Source organism: Talpa europaea (genome assembly GCF_964194135.1).
Source record: "Talpa europaea genome assembly, chromosome: X".
Taxonomy (NCBI): Eukaryota; Metazoa; Chordata; class Mammalia; order Eulipotyphla; family Talpidae; genus Talpa; species Talpa europaea.
The window spans coordinates 50973656-50989204 of NC_140081.1; the positions used below are offsets into that span (position 1 = coordinate 50973656).

Consider the following 15549-nt stretch of genomic DNA (forward strand, 5'->3'; position numbering starts at 1 on the left):
TACATAACTGGTAGCTATATAAAACTATTTTAATTTCTCAGGGAGAGTTTACTTAAGCTAAACCATTGCCAGTAGCTAAAAATAGTGAATTGAACATACTTCTTTACTACAATAACATGAGAGAACAAAATAGTTACAATTCCACTAGTACAAAACTAGGAAGAAGACCCTACCAGTAATGACATATCAACAAAATTATGAAGCTAATGGCACAAAGACAAATGTCAAATGACAAACACAAAAGAAAATAGTAAAACTTAAGCACCAATAGAAAAGACAACCTATAAGCAGTACCACATTTTATTTTTTTTTCAGAAGATTCAGGACAAAGAGGCATCAATTAATAAAAACAGGAGAAGTGTGGAATAAAACCAGAATTGGTTAAAAGTTTATTTAAGGTACAGTCAGCTCTATCAGACTGACAAATTCATCCATTATGTCAATAATTAACACTGCTCTTCAAAAATTCTTGGAAACAAGATGCATGGAAAAATAAGGATCTAGGGAATAAGTGATCCAAAAATTGATAGACAAAGGGATTTCCAAAATAGTAAAATTAGATAAAATAGGTCAGACTGGAGCAGCAAAACAAGGTTCAAGCAGTGACAGTTCAAATAATAAATTGGTACTGATCAATTACTTATTTTATTTATTGAGGAATTTTAGGATTTCATGGAAAGAGGGGAAATGAATGACAAAGGTATGTAGAAAATAAAAGAAAAATCCCAAAACATTATTAACCATAAAAAAATAAACAAGACATATATAACAAAGAAATGTAATCATTATATACTATGTCTATATACTCACCAGAGAGAGAGAGAGAAAGAGCCATGTGTATGTGAGAGAGAGTGAGCGAGTGAAAGAGGGGGCAGAAGCAATATACACCACACAGCTCTGCTGTGAATATTTACATAGGTATAGTCATGTGAATACTGATTTATGATTTAATCATAAATATAATAAATTGATATTGAGAGAATATGAAGAAGTAACTGGCTTTAGTGGGTAGCTTAAGAGCATTACATTTACAAGTTTGATATAATAATGGTAATGTCTAAAAGTGAGAAAAGAAATATTTTATAAGGATATTCAACACAAACATACCATTAAAAGCAAAGAAAAGCTAAAAGAAGTAAAAGCCATTACCCCTGAGTAGAGTCTGAATAGAACAGAAGATGGTGATAACTTCAAAATAGTCTTAAGGTAATTATTTTAGTCAACCAAAGCACATATATTAAATTTCATAAATTAAAAAATTATTTAGGAAATATGATGACTCAAATAAAAGGACATGGAATATGTTAATACACATTTAAATATGAGAGAAAAATACAGCATTATTATATACAGTGATTACAACTATGTGAGGTACATGCAAGTATGCTACCACGGATCAAAGTAAGAAAATAAGAATTTAATATCTATTTATGTAATGCTATTTGTTTTAATTTTTAAGTAAACCTAATTAACATCACAAAAAGATAAAACTATACCTAAAGTATCTCTAAGTAGATGAAGAGGAAGTATATATTACAACTCATGAGTATTTTTGCCAAAATAAGAACTGAGTCAAGCTTCTATATCCAATGTCATTTATAGGACATACTGGAGTCAATGTAAATACATCACAAGGATGCAACCAGCAAAGTTCAGAATATAGTAAATTCTACACAAATAATCTGGTTTCTTCAGCAAATATTCTATATAAAAAAGGAAAGACAAAAAGGAAAACTATAGATTTAAACAGACTTAAGAGACACAGCATCCAAATGCCACATATAACATATACACAGGCCTTCTTGGGATCCTGATTGACCAATGATTTTTTAAAACCACAAGTATGTGAGGAAAAACAAGAAATTTTTAATATTAACTAGACATTGGATGGTATTATGGAATTATTGTTAGTAATGGCACCACAGTAATGTTTTTAATAGGGTCTCCTCTTTCCACAATATATGCTTAACTACATACAGATGGAATAATATGATTTCAGACTCCTCAAAAATAATATAAAGGTAAAAGAATAGATCAAATAACAAAGGACATGTTGGTAAATGCTTAAGCTAGATAATGGGTACAAAGAGAGTAATAATATTCCCACCACCTATATTTGTTCTTAAAAACTTACACCAAAAAAAAGTTTATTAAAATATTGAAGTACTGGGCCTCCCCAGGTGGTGCAGTGGTTGAGCGCTGTGCTGCGAAGCTGCCCACAGCTGAGCAGCGCCAGTTTGATCCCCAGCCGCCGGCGAGGGTCCCACATGGCGCGCAGACCTCTCCTGCAGCGCCCACTGCTCCCCTCAGCAGTGTATTTCTTCAGTCTGCCTGTTCTGCTCCCCACTCTGGCTCTCATGAATTCTCTCACCCTCCTGCGCTTCTGACTGTACCCAGTGCTTGTATAAATAAAATAAATCTTTAAAAAAAATTATTGAAGTACTTATGGATTTAAGTAAAACTTTTAAACATTTTTTTCTACCCTAGATAAAACACAATCACTGGTAATCTTTCAAGATTTCTTCATATGAAATGCTTCATAAATTTGCATGTTATCCTTGCACAGTGAACATGCTAACCTTTTCTGTATCGTTCCAATTTTAGTATATGTGCTACTGAAGCAAGGGAAATCCAAAGACAATGTTTAGGCTGCATAAAATATTGCTAGTAAGGAAAAGCACCTGTAAATAGAAATCCACTATGAATATAAAAAAGTCATATATTTAAAAATTATAAAAATCGGTTTACCTCTCTCAATTTCTCTCGCTCCCGCTCCCTTTCAGCAATACGTTTTCGCCTTTCTTCCTCTTCCTTAAGAGCATTTTGTGTTTCTGTTCGTAGTTTATCATCCTTAAGTATCTTTCGAATTTTCTTTCTGCCTTTTCCGGGAGACTTGGAATCATCATTTTCATCTTCTTCCTCCTCTTCCTCCTCCTCATCTTCTTTATCTTCATCAGAATTACTCTATGAAATTAAAACAATCAGAAGTAAATACAACATTGTCTGATTCATCCATTTCATACTCTAATAATTAGTACACAAAAAAGAGGTAGAAGAAAAACACTGACGCTTTTTTTTGAATTGTATTTTGTAATAAAGACGAGTACTGGGCCTCCCTGGTGGCACAAGGGGTTAGGTCTCAGCACTATGAAGCTATCTGCAGCCACTGCAGCATGAGTTTGATCCCCAGCCAGCCAGGGAGGTGACCCACATGGCACAGCAGACCTCTACTGCCTCGACCGCTGCTCCCCTCAGCAGTGTATTTCAGTAGATCTGCCTATTCTGTTTCCCACTCTGTCTCTGGTGAATCCTCTCAGCCGCCACACCTCTGGCCTGCACCCCAGCTCTTGTATGCATAAATAAATAAATCTTTAAAAAAAGGAGAGTATTTAAAAAAAAACACAAAAATGAAGCAAAGAATTGACAAACATTTCTCCGAAGAAGCTATAAAAATGTCCAATATTTTCACTCATATGTGAAAGATAAAGAAACAAAACTCATGAACAAACAAAAACAAAATAAAATTTTAGACTACACGAACAAAACAGTGGCTACTGGGAGGGAAGGGGTAAAAAGGTTCAAGGGTGAAAGGGGTCATTTTTATGATAAAGAATGGAAACTAGACTTTTAGTGAACATAATGTAGCATACACAAATGTTGGCTTATAATGTTGTATACTTGAAAACTAAGTAATGTTACAAACCAATGTTACTTCACCAGTGTTGATAAGGATACAGAAAAATTGGAGGTCTCATGCTTTGGGAAAACAGGATGACAGTTCAAGAAAAAAAAAAATAGTTCCTAAACACAGAATTACCATGATCCAGTAATTCAACTTCACGGATTATAACTCAAAGAATTCAAAGCAATAAGTCAAACAAACTTTTGTATACCTATTTTCACAGTAGCATTATTCAAAATAGACAAAGGTGGAAAGAACCCTAATGTGCATTAGTTGTTGAATGGATAAACAGTGTGATGCATACATATTAACAGAATATTATCCAGGTTTAAAAGAGAAAGGCACTTTGATATCTGGAGAAAATAAGCATTTTCTGACCATGCTTTTTTTTTTTTTGGCTAAATACATTACTAATAAAACTTGCAATTTTAAACCTAGGCAAAATATAAACCAACTACCAACACTAAATAAAGACAGTCAATCAAAAGTTTACAGCAACTTAACCACCTATGACTTAATCTTTCAAGAACATCAGAAATATTTTTTAATTGGTGTGATGAAAGACATGATTTTAAAATAAGTAGATTTAACTGAAAAGGGTTGTGGAATTAATCCGTAGGGTAAGGATGCCTAACAAGCCAAGAAAATCATCTGTTCAAATTAAAAAGAAAAATCAACTGATGGTCAGTAAAAAGAGTGATTCAAAGACTAAATACTATGATCAAAAAGCTGGACAAATTTGAAAATAAAGGGAACAAAAAGAGAAATTCTGACACATGCACAACATGGATGAACTTTCAGCACATTATGCCAAATAAGTCAGAAACAAAAGGACAAATATTTAATTACTCCATTTATATAAGGAGCCAAAAATTAACCACAGAAATTAGAATAAAGCTTACAAGGAGCTGGGTTAAGGAGGGGATGAGAGGGAAGGAGAGTTACTGTTTAAAGGGTACACACTTTCCAATTGTAGATGTAATGACTCCCCAAAGAGAATAGTGGTGACAAAATAAAGCAGGTAACAGAACTTATAATTTATATAATCCTGCTTATATATACAAAAATAATTCAGATTGCTAGAGGAAATTTATTCACATGAGTTATTCAAAATAATGTTTTATGTCTTAGGAAAATAGAATACTTAACATCAATTCTGTAGCCCCAACAATATAAAATAATGAATTTGAACAGCTTAAAATTTCTATTACATTTAGTTAAGGAACAGGAAAAACATGACAGCATGTTAATGCTTCTACATATTTATACATTGAATAAGTCACCCTTCATATATATGGGAGGGGTAACTAAATGAGTAGAATTCAACTATTAAAATGCAGAAGAGGTAATAGCATATTTATTAGTCTACTGTGAAGATCAAGCAAACAGTAAATGTCATTATTACCTTGTTTTCACTGGATGAATCTTCTTGAACCTTAATGCGTCGCCTTTTCTTTTTCTGTTTATAACTCCGCTGATTTTCTTCTAATTCTGCCTTCTTTGCAGACCTAAAGAACATTTAAAATGCAAAATAAAATATTTCATAATGAATTTCCTTAAACTAATTACATACTATTTTAGAAGTGTTTTACCTTTGTATACATTTCTTTAAAAAGATACAGGAAAACAAAAAGATAAAAACTCCCTAGGGTCAAAATGTTTAGGTCATTTTTTTTTTGGGGGGGGGGTGGTGAGGCTGAAAAGAATTTATTGAGTTTCTACATGTTGTAAATGGTGGAGTCCTAGGATGTCAATTTCTTTTTTTAATTTTTATTTATATATATTTTACATCATTGTTCATTTTTAAACGTTTGCTTTCTTTTCTCAGGTGTAGTCCCATAGAATTTCCATCATTTCACCTGTACACCATCACCACAGTCCCCTGTGCACCTCCCTCCCTCCTTCAGACTCCCATGGCAGCAGTGTAGGAGAGTTCCTTTTTCACCACATCCTCGCCAACATTTGTAGTTGCTAGTTTTTTTTGATATGTGTCATTCTTACTGGTATAAGGTGGTATTTCATTGTGGTTTTGATTTGCATTTCCCTGATTATAAAAGTGTTGAACATTTTTTCATATGCTTTTTGGCCACAAAATGGTTAAGTATTAATTAATCTAGTGATCAACATTTACGTTATTGGCAAGTGTGTAGTAAGAAGGATGGAGGCCCTTTACATAAATGAATAATATACATAAAATTATGCACCCATTATTTTTGAAAAAGTAGATTATAAAAGTTGGATACTATTTTCCTCTTATCATGTCACATAATTTTTGATAATAATTTTGGGGGAGAAGAATATTTCTATAATCAGAAGTTGGTACACAAAGTTACATTAATCAAGAGCATCTCAGGAAATGGTGCCAATACAACTGGATCTCTACCTGCCAAAAAAACAAAGCTGGCTGGACCCCTATCTTGCACTATACAGAAATCCTAACTGTAAATGGATTAAAGGGTCCTTAAGATAAATGTTATAGCTAACAGATTGCTCACTGTCTTATAGTAAAATGTGAGAATATGGTTATTTTGCTATATTCTGCTAGGGAGAGAAAAAAATGAGTTAGGACAGCTGGAAAAACGTGTATGACAAGTCTTGAAATTGTAAAATTTAAACCCTAAGATGTCACTTCTAAAAAGTTACTTTGGGGCCTCCCCAGTGGCACAGCGGTGGAGCGCTGGGTTGCAAAGCTTCCCACAGCCTCAGCAGCGCCAGTTCAATCCCCGGCAGCCAGACAAGAGGCACACATGGCACGCAGACCTCTCCTGCCGCCTGCTGCTCCCCTCAGCTCTGTATTTCTGCCTGCTCTGCTCCCTGCTCTGGCTCTGGTGAATTCTCTCACCCTCCCACGCTTCTGACTATACCAAGTGCTTATATAAATAAATAAATAAATAGATAGATAGATAAATAAATAAATAAATCTTTAAATTAAAAAAAAAGTTAGTTTGAACAAATAATCACACAAGTATATGAATACACACATACGTGCAGATATATGTGCATATTAAAAAGTGTTGCAATAAAAATTTATTGTGTCAATATGCAAATATTTTATGACAATAGTATCTACAGTAGAAAATACTAAGAAAAATCTAAAAATACAAAACTAGAAATTTACCTAAATAACATTTCATAAAGGTTCAGAGGGTAGGGGTCAGAGAAAGATCAGTCCTAGATTTAGAGCTAAAATTATAAAACTTACTGAAGAAAACATAGCCATAAATCTTTGTAATGTTGAATTAGGCAATAGATTCTTAAATATGCTAACTGAAAGCACAACCAACCAAAGAAATAGACAGACTGGAGTTCATCAAAATTAAAACCTTTGGTGCATGAATGGATACTGTCAAGAAAATTTAAAGAGAAAACATAGCCATAAATCTTTGTAATGTTGAATTAGGCAATAGATTCTTAAATATGCTGACTGAAAGCACAACCAAGGAGAACATGTTTGCAAATTATACATCTGAAACAGGTCTTACATCCACCCAAAATATATTATGACAAATTAACAATAAAAAGATAGCCCAATTAAAAACTAGAAAAATTATGACAGACATTTCTCCAAATAAGATATCCAACAGACACATGAAAAAATGCTCAACATTATTAGCTACTTGTGAAATGGTGGCAGCAGGGGTAGTTTCTCGCCAGCTGCACAGAAAGCTGCAGGACAGCTACTCAGATGCCCACCGCAGTAGGCCAGGCTTGAGTCCAACTGTACCTTCATCCTCCCCCACCCCGCTCCTCCTCAGGGACCCAAAACCCGCCATCAGAAGCAAGATACTTGCAGGCGGTCCAACCAGCAGCAGGCAGTTAACAGGTGGTGAGCATTTTACGCCTGCCACCAGCAGGCCCACTGGGACTCAGGCTGCTGGCAGAGGCATTGGCTGGCAGTGGTTCCCCTGTCATGCCACCCCAGGACATGCAGACTCACTGGAGCAGAAGTGGCAAGGTTGCCCTTGCTGGAGCAAACTTGCAGAGTAGGCCACTTCAAGCCCCTCAGCAACTGGTTCATGGATGCAGGTAGGATCATGGGGCCTCACTAGGGAAACTCCAGGCAGTAGAGAGGCCCACAGAGTCCCAGACCAACATGGCAGGCTCCTAGCAAACTGAGACCCATGTCCCAGGGCTGCTACACCATCCTCCACACCCCTTTCTTTGTTACATCCAGCCACATTGAAAGGGTATCAGGTGCAGAGTGATACCGTGATATCACTAAAGGCAGCTCTGGTTCACCAGCCCATGGGCCTGCCCTGAGGTTGGGGTACGTCTGATCTGTGCAGGGGCCTTTTATATTTGATGCCTGGATCACAGAATGTAGATCACAGAACTTGATTGTAGATCAAGCTAAATGAACCAATCAGGTTGAAGCCCGGTTCATTATTTGGATCAAAAAATAAGAACGAGCTGATACAGAAGAATCAGGCTTGTAAGGTGGGGAATTCTGAAAGAGGATATAAATCAGGGCAGAAAGCCAGCTTAGGAATTCTGTTTCTCACCTCTGAAGAAAGAATAAGAACCATCCAGCAGCCAATCTCCAAACAAAGACAACAAGCCAAAGACCTTTGCAGAGACCTGGATGCTCCCCTGTCTCCAGCCCTACCACTAACATCACCTGAAAGGAGAACCATAGGCCTCAGCCTGGTATCTCAAAGAGCTGTTGTTGGTGGTGTAGGCCAACAACTCACAAAGAGCTGTTAATACTGGTATCTCTAACACTGACTCCTGGTAACCAGTGATAGTCAGTATTACTGGCCAGTACTGTCTGGCAGTAATGATAGGTGACCAGCACACTGTATCCTGATCACATCTAGGAGAAGTCCAGCACTTTTGATTGCCTGGCACTGCCTCTGGTGCTGTTGCTTCCATTGCTGTCTGGTCCAGCAGCCAATGCTGTCCAGTCAGTGCTTCAGACTGTTGCTGTGGGCTGCAATGGTGTTATCTCAGCAGGCCCCACCTATGAGAATCTCCAGCTACTACTGTGAGTTGGATCCTGGCCCACTGCTTGCTGGTATGCCATGAGCTCCAGGCACTCATTGATGGGACAGCACCATCTTCAACAAGCAGCCTTTTGTTTGGAACTTCCAAACACTATGAACTATCCATGGTGACATAGCCAGTCACTTGTTGCCTTAGAAACTCTTTGTTTATCTTTGTTAAATAAACCCTTTTGTTGCTATTCCTTGAGCCTGAATGGTCCTGCAATTGTATATGCAGGTGAGAACTCACAGTTACTTGTCCTCTACCATGGCACTATCCTTTGACCCTCTATTCCACTGGCATTGCCCTGTTTCAGTTAATAGCCTTAAAAAAAGAAAAAAAAAAAAAACAGAAAATGGGTTGGTGATAATGTGGAGAAAGTAAAATCCTTATGTACTGTTGGTGAGACTGTAAAATGGTACAACCACAACTATGGAAACTACTGTAGCAGTTCCTCAAAGCATTAAACACAGAATTACCATATGACCCAGCAATGCCACCTAAGATTTTAAAACAAGAAATTGAAAAGATATTTGTACACCCATGTTCATAGCAGTATTATTCACAATAACCAAAAGTGAAAGCACCCCAAGAGTTCACCCATTAAGCAATATGTGTGGTATATACATAACAATGTAACATTATTCACCCTTACAAAGGAAAACCATGCTGCAACATGGATAAAACTTGAAGACATTATACTAACTGAAATAAACCAGTCACATAAAGACAAATACTATATAACTCCATTTATAAGGTACCTATAGGGGTCAACTCATAGAGACAGAAAATAGAACAGTCATTGCTAGGGGTTGGGAGAAGGGGGAATGGGGAGTTACTGTTTAATGTGTAGAGTTTCAACTTTGTAATATAAAGATAGTTACAGAGATTGGTTATAGAACAACATGAATATACTTAACACTACTGAATTGTACAGTTAATGGTTACAATGATAAATTTTGTATTACATGCAATTTACCATTATTTAAAAAATAATTTAAGGGTCTCCCTGGTGGTGCAAGGGGTTAAGACTCAACGTATGAAGTTATCTGCAGCCATTGCAGCACGAGTTCGATCCCCAGCCAGGGAGCTACCCACATGGTGCAGCAGACCTCTCCTGACTTGCCTGCTGCTCCACTCAGCAGTGTGTTTCAGACAATCTGCATGTTCTGTTCCCAAAGGTCTCTGGTGGATCCTCTCACCCTCCACACCTTTGGCCGATACCCCAGTTCTTGTATACATAAATAAATCTTTAAAAAATTAGTAATTTAAAAGATGAATAAAGTAGTGATACAAACTACAGCATGGATTAACCTTGAAAATATTATACTAAGAATCCATTCATTAAAAAAAAAACATGTATTGTATGGATCCATTCATATGAAATATGCAGAACAAGCAAATCCATACACAAAGAAAGTAGACTAGTTTTACTAGGGGATGGAAGCAGGAAGAATGGAGAATCAGAGTATAGGGCTTCTTTTTGAGATGATGGAAATATTCTAAAATTAAGATCGTGGCAATACTTCAAAGCTCTGTATTTTAAAGATTTATTTATTTATACAAGCACTGGGTTCAGTCAGAAGCGCAGGAGGGTGAGAGAATTCACCACAGCGGGGAACAGAACAGGTAGCTTGACTAAATACAGAGCTGAGGGGAGCAGTGGGCATGGCAGGAGAGATCTGCGCGCCATGTGGAACCCTCGCCGGCGGCCGGGGATCGATCCAGCACCTCAGAGGCTGTGGGCAGCTTCGCAGCCCAGCGCTCAACTGCTGCACCACCAGGGGAGGCCCTCTGTAAATATTTTTGAAACCTCTGTATTTTTACACTTAAATGGTAAAATTTGTGTTATATGAGATATGTATCAGTCTTTCAATTTTCATTATACCCTATCATTATTTTCTATTTCCCCTAAAGTACAATATGTTGCTATACTCTCAGGACAACCTGCTAAGTACTAATCTAAAAGAAAAATCTCAACTGTTTTAAAATTTGTAAGTAGAGACAAACATACACACACAAATACCAAAAGATTGACATTTGATAAACTATAAACTTAGAAGTATCACAATATACAGGAGAAAATAAAAAAAATTCTAAAATGGTCTGTATTAGCTAAGATATGCTAACAAGGAAATAAAATTTTAAATAGTAATCTTCATCGTAGCTATGCATATTGAGAAAATAAACTCATCTTAATATAATAACAGTACTACTAAGAACAATAATTCACATTCATGGAGCACTTTCTATTTGCCAAGTAGGCATTGTGAGAAGCCCTTTACATGCACCATCTCCTTTCATGCTCATAATAATCAGTAAAATGAGTGCTACTGTAACCCCCAATTTCATAGGTGAGTGAAGACAAAGTATTCATACAAGTAGAAAGCAATAATGCCAGAAGTTAGATGAGGTAGTCTGTCTACAAGGACTCTTATCTACTTACACTAAAACTTAACCCAACACAAACCAAAAATGATAGTTTTTGCACACTGAAATTCCATCTATTTAAGACACATAATTTACTGAAATGTTTATATATCATTTTTAATTACTGATTTTTGATCTGAAACTACTCATTTCAAATCAAAATATTAAATTTAACATTATTAGTGCACAGACGATTCTACAAATGAAATTGGGTTATTCAGGCTAATTCCTAAAATTTTTGAAAAAACAATATATTTACCTTGTTCTGGGCCGCTGTTCATCTTCAGATTCACTAACTTCTTCACTAACTCCTGATTCCTGAAAATCAGAATCTTCAGAATCTTCACTGCTCACTTGAATAAAAAAAATAATTAAATAAGTTCCAAAAGAAATGCAAAGTACTTAACTAGTCAATAACTTCATATTAAAACTTAGAACACTGTGAGATGAATATCTGTTAAATGCACATTAATGAACATTATACACTTAAATGTACAGATCAGATTAGAACATTTAATGATTCATATGGTGCTCAATATAATTCAACTGTATTTGCATTATTATGAAACTAAAGTTCTACAATAAAATATAAGTTAACTGTATGAATTATCAAAATGAGAATTTAATTGTCAATAAAACCATTAGTAATTATCTAAAGTAAACATACTGAAATGAATTCTGTTTATTCAAAACAAGCAAAGTAGGCTGGCCAAGATGGAATAATGGCAATTACAGACTCTCTCTGCTATGTAGGACAAGTAAAAACTAAGAACCAATAAAGAAATGACTTAAGGACTCTCAAAAGGAAACAGTAACAGGCAGACTGGAGACGAAATCAAAACTTGAATAATGACCCTATTAAACTGGAGAGTTTGGGGAAAAAGCCTTAAGAGTCGTGGCCCTTTTTTTTCCCCCCTTTCCTGGTTTTGAAATTAAAGAACCCTATTTCTAACTGCAATCCTAGGAAAAATGGGCCAAGTCCCAGCATATTACAAGAATCTTAGGTGACTCTAATTTTATTTTTCTGTCCAAAATTTTATTTCTCTATACCAAAATTGCCACTACAAGGCAGGCAACTAAAATCTCAGAATACCCATCATTCTGGCCAGAGGAAGTCGGGCAAGGAAAATACAACATGGGCTTGGACTATCTTATAATGCCAGTAAGCGAAGAGTGCTCAAAAAAATGATCATGTCACAGGACATAATGCAAGTTAAAGAAACTCCCAATAGTGAAAGCTGGAAAAATTTGAACCAAAAAATGAACTTTTCAATGGTTCTCCAATCTATAGAGCCCACTATACTTCTCAGATAGTTCAAAAAAATGCTTTTCTACTCCTAATGGGAAAGAAGAGTTCATCTGCCCTCCTGGAGTTAGGTAGTAAAGTGTTCAGAATCTACCCCTAACAAGCAAAATATCTTTGAACTTTTTGCTAGCCAAAATTCTCAGGCAAATTTCATATTTAACTGGTCAAAGTATATGTGATTAGTTAATATGTCTCTCCCAACTCCCAAGTAAAATAAACACACAAAAGAGATGTACCGTGTTTATACCCTCATGTACCCAAGTGTTCACTGTCAAGTACTCCAATTTGAAAAACAGGTTGACAAGAGCCTCTAGTCTCTGTCTTATAAGCATAGTGTCATTTTCTATTATTCCTTTCCCTCCCTCTATAGTCCAGCTATATATCACATTGATTACATCCCTACCACAATAACTGTACTCCCTCCATTACCATGTGCAAACATTTGGCAGAGGTTTTAATTTTTTTCCCCTATGTGTATTATAAATCTCCATACCCACCTATTCCCCACTTACAACCTAGTCTGCTTGGTTAAACTCCTAATCTCTATGAAATCTTCTCTGTGAATAACTCCCATCCACCAGGAAGCTAAAAAAATCCTCTTTTCTGCTACAGTATAGCAATACCTCTGCAATATAAGACATCCTTTATGGCATTATAGTTTCTAACAATATTAATAACAAGATATTATTAAGGCAGTGACTGCCAAGCCTACCTACATATCAGAATCACTGAGACACTGTTCAAACATACTTAGGTTTGACCCCCATCAATTATGCTTTAAATGGCTTGTGACTGACTGGTCCCTGTCATAGGTATATTTTAAAATCCTTCAAGTGATCCATATGTGCACCCAGGCTGAAAACCACCATTCAAAAAGTGATCTGCTTATTCATTTTTTATTCCCTCAGTGTTTACAAAAATGCTAGAAATATGTAACCACTCAATGTGGAAGAATTCAGATTTTTAATGTAATGAAAACGTAATCTGACTACATAAGTTTTACACACACATTTGCATTAATCTACCTGAATTAACTGCATAATTTAAACTACATCTTCCTTAGGCAAGCATTATTTCTTCCTGTAGTTATGGGCAATCTTATATTTTCTACATAGTGAGTAAGTATATTTTATTTATTACCATTATTTATTTATTTTCAATCTAAAGATATATGACTATTACAGTATAAAAATATTCACTGTGTCATCACCAAATTTCTGGATTATCTTTCCATTCCAAATTCTCTCACCCTTGTGTAAGAGAACAGTTATTGCCATTATGTTTATATTCACTATCAGAGGTCAACTATTGGAGCAGATACACTTAAGCTTTATTACTTAAAACTAGTTTATATAACTAGCATGTTCCTTATATTCACACTTAAAATGTCTTACCCTTCCTTCTGTTTCTACCTTTGGCTTCTTTGTGCTCTTTAGACTTTGTCTTTTTTTCTTCTCCAGATTCTCCATCACTCACAGTTAATTTGTGCCTCAAAAGCCTATGTCTGTATCTTGGCTTCTTAGATTCTTCAGAATCAGAATCTGATTCAGAATTGACTTGATTTTTTGCATCTAAATGGAGAAAATATATCTATAAAACCTTAAGTTACTTTTCTTCAAAAAGTTTTGTAAACCTATTTTGTTTGTTGACAATTGTTATGACTTATGGAACAGATCAGAACTGAGTATTTACTAGGTAACATTGGTGACATAAGGCAATATACATCAGACATGATCCATTACTATTATTAAACAGATTAAAATCACCAATATACATATGTAGACTTCTAAAAATATAAATAACATTCTGTCCCAACATCCTCTTTTTTATGGCAGTGATTGACAAAACAAACAATTATTACCAGATACTCAAAGAGAGTAAAGGTAGCAAAGTATTAAACAGCTTCAAATGTATACACTAATAGATTTTATGGTCAGTCTTAAAAGACTCAACTGGTCAAAGAAAAATTATGATTTCTTATACTTCTCTTTGGGAATCTCACCCTCATCTCTCAGGTTTTCTTCATTGTGTTTTTCAGTTCTTTTTTTCCCTTCTTCTGGTTCATCATCTGAAGATCCATCTTCATCAGAGGAAAGATTGGCTTTAATTTCTTCTAAGAGCATCTTCTTGGCAATTCTTTGACATAAAAAGACAATAAAAATTGTCAAGTATAACAAATTAGAAACAAAAAACAATTATCTGTATCAAAACAGATGTCAATAGATTTTATATTGTTAATAAAAGACTGTCAAAACCATGTTTTAATGAAAGCTACAACTAAAACTTTTAGAAATATTTATAGCACTAATTTTTCCCTATACTATGTATTGAAAAATCACAGGACATTTCTACTATTTTGGCCAACTATAATTTCATGCTGGGTGATGCTCCAATCCTATACTTGCTCTGCTGCCATCAACAAACAACTACAATGTCAGAAAGACTCACAAAAGCAAATCAATTTATTCAGACAAATGGCATCCTAAGAAAAAACACTTCTTAAAAAAATTTATTCAACAGCAAACATACTGTTAGAAAATCAGTATGTAATAAACCACTTTATTATGAAACAATGCCTTGGCCTCCCCGGTGTTCTAGGAGTTAAGTCTCAGTGCAATCACCACTGTCACCTGAGTTTGATCCCTGGCCAGGGATCTAACCCACATATGGTGCAGCAAACCTCTCCTGTCTCACCCATCGCTCCCTTTAGCAGTGTATTTCACTAAAATATGCCTGTTCTGCTCCCCACTCTGTCTCTGGTGAATACTCTTAACTCTCCCACACCTTTGGCCTACACATCAATTTTTCTAAGGGGGAAAAAAAGTGCTTCAAACCAGTGGATATTTTTAGCCCTGAAGGTTTCCATTTACTTCATAAGTTCTGTTAGCCAGATAAAAGCATACATCAAATATTATGTATTGAAGCAATGAAAAACTCCAATAATATTCAAGCTAGGGCAGTGAAGACAAGGGATATGAGTGTTATTAATTGGACACATGGCAAAAGAACACAAATGTCTTCAACTGTTTAAAAAAGCAGATAGTGCCCATTCATTCAAAACAAAATTTCTCAACATGCTCCTCAAATAGCAATTTGCTAATGAAAGAATCGACTACTAATAAAAAACATGAAAAAGAACTTCTTTAAC

The 15549-nt window shown here is 35.5% G+C and overlaps 1 protein-coding gene across 1 annotated transcript in view; it reads right to left on the minus strand.

Moving 5' to 3' along the window:
* Positions 1-15549, minus strand: part of ATRX (ATRX chromatin remodeler) — a gene marked incomplete at both ends in the record, with an annotated part of 225503 nt that overhangs the window by 115298 nt on the left and 94656 nt on the right. Inside the window, 5 exon segments of the mRNA XM_084259121.1 lie at positions 2749-2964; positions 5088-5190; positions 11355-11448; positions 13796-13972; positions 14404-14537. Of these exon segments, the coding sequence (XP_084115247.1) occupies positions 2749-2964; positions 5088-5190; positions 11355-11448; positions 13796-13972; positions 14404-14537 (724 nt within the window).